The sequence below is a fragment of the Nerophis ophidion genome, linkage group LG28, assembly GCF_033978795.1.
Source record: "Nerophis ophidion isolate RoL-2023_Sa linkage group LG28, RoL_Noph_v1.0, whole genome shotgun sequence".
Classification (NCBI taxonomy): Eukaryota; Metazoa; Chordata; class Actinopteri; order Syngnathiformes; family Syngnathidae; genus Nerophis; species Nerophis ophidion.
This window is the reverse complement of record NC_084638.1, coordinates 17,105,553-17,116,939: the sequence shown is the minus strand read 5'-3', so window position 1 is coordinate 17,116,939 and position 11,387 is coordinate 17,105,553. Positions and strand designations below refer to the sequence as shown.

At 39.1% G+C, this 11,387-nt stretch overlaps 1 protein-coding gene across 1 annotated transcript in view; it reads right to left on the bottom strand.

Annotated features, from left to right (window-relative positions):
* Window positions 1–948: 948 nt before the first annotated feature.
* LOC133545302 (oocyte zinc finger protein XlCOF6-like) overlaps window positions 949–11,387 on the bottom strand; it is a 12,042-nt gene continuing 1,603 nt past the window's right edge. Inside the window, exons 2-3 of the mRNA XM_061890744.1 lie at window positions 11,074–11,304; window positions 949–3,812 (exon numbers count right to left, since the gene is read on the bottom strand). Coding sequence (XP_061746728.1) covers window positions 2,005–3,812; window positions 11,074–11,304 — 2,039 coding nt within the window. The 3' untranslated portion in view covers window positions 949–2,004. The remainder of the gene's footprint in view (window positions 3,813–11,073; window positions 11,305–11,387) is intronic.

Here is an 11,387-nt window from a genome sequence, read left to right as displayed (position 1 = left end):
GAGCAGACTGAGTCAAACTACCTTTAGGTAAATGTTGCAATTGTCAATGCCAACAAATAAATGGACTCAAAAAACTCTTGTAAAAATTATGGTAGCTTGATGCTAATGTATATTGGCTTTGCTATTGACATGCTACTGATTAGCATTAGCAATTTCTCATGACGTTAACACCCATCAAATGAGTTAATTAAAACTATAACTAAGATGAATGTTAGAATCAAACAGCTGGTGCATAGTAAATCCATATTTACAGTATTAACACTTTTTTGGGCGCAACAAAAATCACTATGAATTTACACTACGGCCATCTAGCGTACTGGACTTGCAAATGTAGATAATCCTACATGTACATTTGTGCTGAAAATTTTAATTTCCCCTCGGGGACTAATAAATTATGTCTGATTCTGATCATGATAACATGAAAACAAAAAAAAACAAAGGGTAACGAAAGGACTGCATTTATCAATAATAATCTTATTTTTAAATGTTGCAATACAAATTTATCACAAACAATTAATATTCTTAACACACACAAAAGTACCAAAAAGTCGTACGGTTGAGGATTAGTATTGATTTCAAGGTAGAGGAATTTATTCCTAATCGGTTGAAAAGTGAACAGTACCCATCCCTACCAGCAAGTGTTGTTGTACTGGAAACTAATTTACAGACACGTCATCACACACAATACTCCACTATGGAATTGTTTTTATATTAAAATGAGGAACAAATCCATCTTTGTACAGCAATGGTTTGAAAAAGGCATTTGGTCACTGATGCACTTATTGACTGATAAAAATAGTTTATTATTTGAAGATTTCATTAAGTACAACCTGGAACAAGAAAAATACTCATAACTCATTCTTTCTAAGGCAAAAGAGTTAATTTAAGAAAAAACAGACAGACTTGACCACTTTTGCAATTGAAGACAACACTTGTTCATTCTGTAAATGGGAAACACAATAAATAGTTTATTTTAAGAATGTATGCAAAGTAAATCTCTGTGGGATGATGTACAATATTGGCTTTTGCCTGACACTTTAAACTTTGACTTATATTGATGTTGTTTTGGGGATGTTGAAAAAGGAAAAAAAACATTAAAAAAATGTTTAAAACGCAATACTGGATTTATTTGATGTATCCACAAATGTAAGTTTGTAAAAACAAAACCATCCTTTCACAATTTTTTTTGTGCCATTTTCTCTCACTTTTATATTGCATAAAGGTCTGGGGACATACATATAAAACAATCACAACACAATCATCATAATACAGAGTAATAACGATGATGATTAAACTAGATTAAAGAGACCCAATAGATGATTCAAAAAGTCACACATTTTAAAATGGTATGAAAGACAACTGTTCAAATGATGTATAAAGTAAATAATAATATGCTTCCTGAAGTGGTCCAGAAGGTGTTTCAGATGTGAACCAGTAAATATGTATATCATATAAAGGTGCTAATCTATGGGATTATTAACAATTAGAAGTTATATATATATATATATATTTTTTTTTTTTTTATATATATAAATGATGTATATATATACACATATATATATATGTGTGTGTGTGTGTGTGTGTGTGTGTACATACACACAAAATGTTTATTGCATGTAAAATATGTATTTTACTGTTTACTCTCACCTATATTGATGCATATGCTTGACTGAAAAAAGCACTAATATCAATATCTAATCTATAAATGCAGAAGCATATTAAACAGATTGTTCCACAAACAACAATGTCACATATGTTATATGTGCTGGTGTTGTTAGAAAGTCAAAATTAAAGTCTTGACAGTCTGTTTCAAATCCTGCAGTTTCATTTGCTGCTGCTCTTCTCACCAGCACACTTGTGTTTCTTACACTGGTACTTAGAAGAGAATATTTCACCACACACACTGCAACTCAACACTTTCTCTCCTGGGTGTCTTCTCATGTGTCTAACAAGGTTTGATCGATGACAAAAACTTCTGTTGCAGATTAAACAGGAATATGATTTTTAACAAGGGTGTGTTCTAGCGTGTTTTTTCAAATTCTGATTTTGTGTAAAACCTTTACCACAGGTTGAACAGGAAAAAGGTTTTTCACCAGTGTGTTTTATCATGTGTTCTTTTAAATTCTGACTTTGTGTAAAACCTTTACCACAGATTGAACAGACAAAAGGTTTTTCACCCGTGTGTGTTCTCATGTGTACTTTCAAATGTTTACTTAGAACAAAACCTTTACCACATACTGCGCAAGAAAAAGGTTTTTCACCAGTGTGTGTTCTCATGTGTACTTTCAAATGGGGACTTTGTACAAAACTTTTGCCACAGATTAAACAGATAAAAGGTTTTTCACCAGTGTGTATTCTCATGTGTATTTTTAAATGTCGACTTTGTTTAAAACCTTTACCACAGATTGAACAGACAAAAGGTTTTTCACCAGTGTGTATTCTCATGTGTATTTTCAAATGTCGACTTTCTTTAAAACCTTTACCACAGATTGAACAGACAAAAGGTTTTTCACCAGTGTGTGTTCTCATGTGTTCTTTTAAATTCTGACTTTGTGTAAAACCTTTACCACAGATTGAACAGACAAAATATTTTTCACCAGTGTGTGTTCTCATGTGTACTTTCAAATTGCGACTTTCTACAAAACCTTTACTACAGATTGAACAGACAAAAGGTTTTTCACCCGTGTGTGTACTCATGTGTCTTTTCAAATTGCGACTTTCTACAAAACCTTTACTACAGATTGAACAGACAAAAGGTTTTTCACCCGTGTGTGTTCTCATGTGTCTTTTCAAATTGCGACTTTCTACAAAACCTTTACCACAGATGGAACAGGAAAAATGTTTTTCACCAGTGTGTGTTCTCATGTGTACTTTCAAATATTGACTTCGTGTAAAACCTTTACCACATACTGAGCAAGAAAAATGTTTTTCACCAGTGTGTGTCCTCATGTGTACTTTCAAATATTGACTTCGTGTAAAACCTCTACCACAAATTGAACAGGAAAAAGTTTTTTCACCAGTGTGTGTTCTCATGTGTACTTTTAAATACCGACTTTCTACAAAACCTTTACTACAGATTGAACATATAAATGTTTTTTCTCCAGTGTGTCTTCTCATGTGTGTTTTCAGAAGATGATGGTATTTAAAGGTTTTTTCACAGTGAGAACATGTGAAGTGTGTGTTGTCAGTGTGACATGTCTTATCATCTTTAGAGTCTTCATCATCAGTGTCAGGAGAGTGTGACGTTGTGTCCTCACTATCTGATAGTGGAGCTAAGAGCTTGTCTGCTTGTGATCCTCCACAGTGGTCTCCATCAGCTTCTGTTGTCATGTGTTGTGTTGAGCTGCTGCTTGGAGGCTCCCCCCCTCCCCTCTCCTCACTTTCACCTCTGACCTCATCATCTTCACTCTTCACAGGGACACCAGTCACTGGGAACTCCTCTAACCATTTAGGCTGACTGATGTGGTGTTCCTCCTCTTCCTCTTTAATGTGCAACAGCTCTTGGTCCTCCTCTTCCTCTTTAAAGTAGGGGGTCAGAGGGTCCTCCTCTTCCTCTTTAATGTGAGGTGTCAGTGGATCATCCTCTTCCTTTTTGATATGTAAGATCAGTGGGCCCTCCGCTAGCCCTTTAATGTGAAGTTTCAGTTTAACATTATGGATCTGTGGCGTCTCGTCCTCCTCTTTAATGTGGGGAGGCTGTGGCTCCTCTCTTCCCTCTTTAATGTGTTGGTAATGTGGTGCCTCTTCTTCCTTGTGTATGTGGGGGGACTGTGGTTCCTCCTGCTCATGGGGTAGAGGTTCTTCTTCAACGTCTGCGGTACAGGAGAACACAAACATTCTTTACAAAAGTTCAGCTTTGCTCAAATCAAATCAAATCAACTTTACTTATAAAGCACATTTAATATTTACCACAAAGTGCTATACAATAGGCAGGTTAAAAGATAACACAAGGGAAACTAGCAAACACAACATAACACAAACAAAGCACGATAAAAAATAAATAAATAAATAAAACTTAGAAACAGGTTCACAGCAGGTGCATAATGGGATGCCATAGCAGAATGGAGATCACAGAATGTTAAAGGCCATGGAATAAAAGCGTGTTTTTAAGAGTGTTTTAAAAACAGGAAGAGAGGAGGCCTGTCTAACACTCAAAGGTAAGTTGTTCCAGAGCTTGCGAGTAGCAGCGGCGAAAGCTCTGTCACCTCTAAGTTTTAGCCTTGTGTCGGTGACCGTCAACAGCAGCTGACGTTACTGCCCCCTCGATCTTAGGGTTGGGGGGGGGGGGGGGTGGCAAGGCCGAAGGAGGTCGGAGATATATGTTGGAGCGAGGTTGTTTAGACATTTGAAAACAAATAATAGTTATAGTAGTATAATTGATTTGGAAGAGCCCAGGGAGCCAGTGAAGGGACGCTAGAATAGGGGTGATGTGCTCACACCTGCGGGTCTGTGTTAGCAGACGAGCAGCAAAGTTCTGCACGAGCTGCAGGAAGGCGAAGGAGGCCTAGCTAATGCCTACGTACAGGGCGGTGCAGTAGTCAAGACGAGTCGAGATAAATGCCTACGTACAGTAGTCGTAAGTGCAGAGGGGAGGGAGAGCGACTTGGACTAAACAACAAAAGTTCTGTTTTGTTTTCATTTAGTCTCAGGAAGTTAACTGAAAGCCAGGCTTTAATGTCGTGCAGGCAGTCAATGAGACGTTGGACCGTGTTATTTTGTGCCATGAGGAAGTAGATCAGGCAGTCATCAGCATAAAAATTAAATGCAATACTGTGCTTCCTGAAAAAAGAACCAAGGGGGCGAAGGTAAAGCGCAAATAGAAGAGGGTCAAGGATTGAGCCCTGGAGGACCCCATGTGGTAGAGGAGCTATGGAAGACAAAAAGTTGTCTATTTTTACACAAAAACTCCTGTCAGTCAGGTATGACCGGAACCAGTTGAGGGTGGCGTCCTTAATGCCCACACAGTTCTCAAGACGAGTGATTAAGGTGGCGTGGTCGACAGTGTCGAACGCAACAGACAGATAGGATATCGTTAGACACTTTTAGAAGCGCTGACTCTGTGCTGTGGAGGGCTTTAAAACCGGACTGGAACAGCTCAGTGATACCATTATGCTCTAAAAAGGGCAACAACTGACTGTAGACAACCTTCTCCAGTATTTTGGAAATGTATGGAAGATTAGAGATACGTCTGAGATTGGAGAGGAGAGAGGGGTGCATGTTTAAACTCTGCTGGTACCATTCCAGAAAAGAGGCTACTATTGATAATGTTAAGGACACTTGATCCAATAGTAGCAAGTACCTCCTTAAACAGGCGAGGTGGGAGGGCATCTGCAGGAGAACCAGAGGGCTTCATATGACTAACCGGGTCTTTTAGAAAGGAAAAGGACACCGGCTCAAACTGATGGAAAATAGAAGAGAAGTGCAGAGGAATAGAAAGGTCATAGGAAGGCTGAGATAAACTGGCTCTAGTTGACACAATTTTGTCAGTGAAAAAGTGGAGACAACTTTCATAGAATTCAGAAGAAGCATCAAAACCATCACATTTGGGAGCATCAATGACAATGTTAATGGTCTTGAACAGAGCTCTGGGGTTGTTACAGTTAGAAAATATAATCTGAGATAGACATATATTCATCTCTGCTTTTACATTGATCTGAAAGGAAAGCAGGCTTTCTTTAAAAATGGCAAAAGACACATGCAGCCTGTCTTTTTTCCATTTTCTCTCTGCTATCCTACACCTGCGCCTGGCTGCACGAGTGACATTATTCAACCAGGGCTGAGGCGTGGCTTTAGAGCGGCGGCACTTGAAAGGAGCGATCGTGTCTAGTGTTTGTAAACAAATAAGAGTTGAACCCAGAAACCATCTCTTCAGTATTCAGACATACAGAGGCTGCAGAATTATCATCACAAAGAGTCTAAAAAATGGAAGAGAAAACAGAGCAGGAGAAGAAGAATTAAACATGCGAGAGCGTTGAGCCGGAGCACAAAATGTAACCGGACACTGAGTGGGAATATCAAACAGGATTTGAATATGATCAGAGAACACAGCGTTGCAAATGTCCAAATTAAAAACACGCAAACCATACGAGAGCACTAAATGGAGTTTATACCTGCGTTCATGTGTGGAACCACACACAGACTGTACAAAGTTAAATGAGTCAATTACATTCAGGAAGCTCCTGGAAAGCGACTCGTCTGGGCTCAAGTGTGAGTATTAAAATCACCAGCAATAAGGACAAGATTATATTTAGGCAGGATTTCAGCCAGAAATTCAGAAAAGTCAGCTATAAAGTCTTTGAGGTACCTGGGTGGTAGATGGACGACGGCACACAGGACGACATCAGAAAGACCCAGTTCAAACATGCACAGTTCAAAGCTTGAAAAGGAGGATTGCAGGCGGATCTGACGGCATTTAAAGTCATTTTTAAAGACCACTGCTAATCCTCCTCCTTTTCGGCCGGACGACCGCGGAGAATTAAAGTAGGAACACTCCCGAGGCAGAAGTTCTTTAAGAGGGGCGGACTCACTGGCTCTCAGAAATGTTTCCGTCACACAGAAGCCAGGCCAGGAGTGCCCTAACTTTCACCAGCTGGCCGCCACGTTTACCGCGACGCCGGAGTCACTTCCGCTGGGGGAGAGGAGCCAGGAGACGGGAAAGGAAAGCAGGAATCCGGCCAGGTGAAAAAGCTGACTGGGACGTTGAAAAACCAATGTCGAAGTTGATCATATCAGTGGGAGAGGGGCAAAGATTCAACAGTGTTTGGCGGTCAGAATCAGAATAGTTTTTATTGCCATTGTTTGAGAACGGGTTCACAAACTAGGAATTTTTCTTGGTGCAATTGTGCAACATAAAATACATATAAGACAGAATAGGTAATAAGATGAGCTCTAAGTGAGCTATCAGATCTTGTTCTTGTTCATGGGTCTGATGGCCGAGGGGAAAAAACTGTTCAGGTGGCAGGAGGGGTGGGTCTGGATGGACCGTTGTCTCCTGCCTGAGGGGAGAGGGGAGAATAGTTTGTGTCCAGGGTGAGAAGAGACAGCTGTGATCCGACCCACACGCCTCCTGGTCCTGGAGGGATGGGAGCTTGCAGCCAATCACCTTCTCAGCAGCACGTACGATGCGCTGCAGTCTATGCTTGTCCTGGACTGTGGCGCCTGGCAACCACACGCTGATGGAGGAGGTGAGGATGGACTCAATGATGGCTGAAAAAAACTGCACCAGCATCTTGGTCGGCACCTTAAGTTTCCTCAGGTAGTACATCCTTTGCTGGGCCTTCTCCGTCATACATAAGCAGTGAGCCGACAGAGACGAAAATAGACGCAAACAACACAAAAACGAACAGAGCTGACAGCGAGAGACGGCAGACCAAAGCCCATACAGGCGCCATCTTGGAACTACCTAAAAAACTCATTATTATATCAACTATCGGAGACAGAAATTCTTCCTTTAACATAAGGAAAAGTGAAATACCAGACAGGGCTTTGCTGTTTGTAAAACACACACACACCGCAAAATGCGCTAACGTTAAAAGCTAATTAGCCTTTACCTCAAGCCAGGACTGCGAGCGAGCTGAGCTGCTGTTTGTTTCTAGAACGTCCACGGGCTCATAGTGATGTTACTAGTACAAACACCGTTTCCATATGAGTTGGGAAATTGTGTTAGATGTAAATATAAACGGAATACAATGATTTGCAAATCCTTTTCAACCCATATTCTGTTGAATATGCTACAAAGACAAGATATTTGATGTTCAAACTCAAAAACTTTATTTTTTTTCACAAATAATAATCTTAGAATTTTGTGGCCGCAACACGTGCCAAAGTAGTTGGGAAAGGACATGTTCACCACTGTGTTACATCACCTGTTCTTTTAACAACACTCAATAAACATTTGGGAACTGAGGAAACTAATTGTTGAAGCTTTGAAAGTGGAATTCTTTCCCATTCTTGTTTTACGTAGAGCTTCAGTCGTTCAACAGTCCAGGGTCTCCGCTGTCGTATTTTACGCTTCATAATGCGCCACACATTTTCGATAGGAGACAGGTCTGGACCGCAGGTGGGCCAGAAAAGTACCCGCACTCTTTTTTTACGAAGCCACACTGTTGTAACACTTGTCTGTCTGAAATAAGCAGGGGCGTCCATGATAACGTTGCTTGGATGACAACATATGTTGCTCCAAAACCTGTATGGACCTGTCAGCATTAATGGTGCCTTCACAGATGTGTAAGTTACCCATGCCTTGGGCACTAATGCACCCCCATACCATCACAGATGCCGGCTTTTGAACTTTGCACCTACAACAATCTGAATGGTTATTTTCCTCTTTGTTCTGGAAGACACCACGTCCTCTGTTTCCAAATATAATTTGAAATGTGGACTCGTCAAACCACAGAACACTTTTCCACTTTGCATCAGTCCATCTTAGGTGAGCTCGGGTCCAGCCAAGCCGGCGACGTTTCAGGATGTTGTTGATAAATGGGTTTGGCTCTGCATAGTAGAGTTTTAACTTGCACTTACAGATGTAGCGACCAACTGTAGTTACTGACAGTGGTTTTATGAAGTGTTCCTGAGCACATGTGGTGATATCCTTTACACACTGATGTTGGATTTTAATGCAGTATCGCCTGAGGGATCAAAGGTCCGTAATATCATCGCTTACGTGCAGTGATTTCTCCAGATTCTCTGAACTTTTTGATGATTTTACAGACCGTAGATGGTAAAATCCCTAAATTCCTTGCAATAGCTCGTAAACAAAATATTGTTCTAAAACTGTTCGACAATTTGCTTACAAAGTGGTGACCCTCACCCCATCCTTGTTTGTAAATTACTTAGCACTTCATGGAAGCTGCTTTTATACCCAATCATGGCACCCACCTGTTCCCAATTACCCTGCACACCCGTGGAATGTTCCATATAAGTGTTTGATGAGCATTCCTCAACTTTATCAGTATTTATTGCCACCTTTCCCAACTTCTTTGTCACGTGTTGCTGGCATCAAATTCTAAAGTTAATGATTATTTACGAAAACAAAAAAATGTTTATCAGTTTGAACATCAAATATGTTGTCTTTGTAGCATATTCAACTGAATATGGGTTGAAAATGATTTGTAAATCATTGTATTCCATTTATATTGACATCTTACACAATTTCCATAATCATATGGAAACAGGGTTTGTAGTTGACTGGGAGGTGTTTATTATAATTTTGGGATAGTCCGCTGCCTAATGGTTACCTGCTAAACACCTACATGCTCATGAGGACGGTGGAGCACTGACTCCTTGCGCTCTGAATACACACTGCTGATTGGCTGTTACTGCTCTGAATATGCACTGCTGATTGGCTGTAACCGCTCTGTCTGTAACCAATCAGATGGTTGTGTGGGTGGGACAATGCTGGGTGCTGTGTAGAGTACTGACAGAGACAGGCAGAACGAAGCGGAGCAGCTTGTTAAGACTTTAGTTTATTATGTTCGTGTGGAAACTCGTTCGGTACACCTCCGAACCGAACCGAAACCCCCGTACCGAAATGGTTCAATACAAATACACGTATACACAAATACATCCCTAATCTTCACCACTAAACCTTTGAAATATGCTGACATATGTGCTGCTAAGGTAAATAAACAGTAGCCATATTGAATGTTTGCCTTCATTTGACCACGTGAGGTAAGGAGGACGGCCTCTAGGTCACATGGTTACACCCCAGCAATTACATTGTTGATGATTGATTAGCATTCATTTTTAAATGGTGGTGTTAAAAAGCAAGTTTATCTTCATCTTTAGTCATAAATGTGGCCCCCACATAAACATGTGTCACAAACATTGTATTAGACCAGGGGTCACCAACGCGGTGCCCGTGGGCACCAGGTAGCCCGTAAGGACCAGATGAGACGCCCGCTGGCCTGTTCTAAAAATAGCTCAAATAGCAGCACTTACCAGTGAGCTGCCTCTATTTTTTAATTTTTATTTATTTACTAGCAAGCTGGTCTTGCTTTGCTCAACATTTTTAATTCAAAGAGAGACAAAACTGAAATAGAATTTGAAAATCCAAGAAAATATTTTAAAGACTTGGTCTTCACTTGTTTAAATAAATTCATTTATTTTTTTACTTTGCTTCTTATAACTTTCAGAAAGACAATTTTTGAGAAAAAATACAACCTCAAAAATGATTTTAGGATTTTTAAACACAAATACCTTTTTACCTTTTCAATTCCTTCCTCTTCTTTCCTGACAATTTAAATCAATGTTCAAGTAGATTTATTTTTTTATTGTAAAGAATAATAAATACATTTTTATTTAATTCTTAATTTTAGCTTCTGTTTTTTTGACGAAGAATATTTGTAAAATATTTCTTCAAACTTATTATGATAGAAATTCAAAAAAATAATTCTGGCAAATTTTAAAAAATCTGTAGAATCAAATTTAAATCCTATTTCAAAGTCTTTTAAATTTCTTTTAACATTTTTGTTCTGGAAAATCTAGAAGAAATTATTTGTCTTTGTTAGAAATATAGCTTGGTCCAATTTGTTATATATTATAACAAAGTGCAGATTGGATTTTAACCTATTTAAAACATGTCATCAAAATTCTAAAATGAATCTTAATCAGGAAAAATTACTAATAATGTTCCATAAATTATTCTTTTTTTTTTTTTCAAAAAGATTCGAATTAGCTAGTTTTTCTCTTCATTTTTTTCGGTTGAATTTTAAATTTTAAAGAGTCGAAATTGAACATATACTATGTTTCAACATTTTATTTTATTTTTTTTCGTGTTTTCTCCTCTTTTTAACCGTTCAAGTAAGTGTTTTTTTTCTCATTTATCCTCTACAAAAAAACCTTCCGTAAAAGAAAAAAAAATGTACGACGGAATGACAGACAGAAATACCCATTTTTTTGTATATATAGATTTATTTATTAAAGGTATATTGAGCAAATTGGCTATTTCTGGCAATTTATTCAAGTGTGTATCAAACTGGTAGCCCTTCGCATTATGCAGTACCCAAGAAGTAGTTATTGGTTTCAAAAGGTTGGTGACCTCTGTATTAGATGATATGTGAATGTTGTGCTTACTTGGACTGTGATGACGCTGTGAGGACTCAGGTGGTTTGTCTTCATGCTCTTCAGTCTTAACAAAGACAACAGTCAGTGGAAACTTGCTGAGATCCCCCTCCTCCTGCCCTACAGGACACTCTCCCCCCTCTTCCTCTTTAAAATGTGAGGGCTGTGGATCCTCTAAAGTGAAACTGTCCCCCTGCAGATGAGGGAGACATTCTTCTTGGTGTTCAATCAGCTGATGGATGTCTACAGGACACAAACAAAACACATTTTAACTCCTACATGCTAAATATTAAATCGTACAGGAAATAATGGGCTGTAGCTATTGA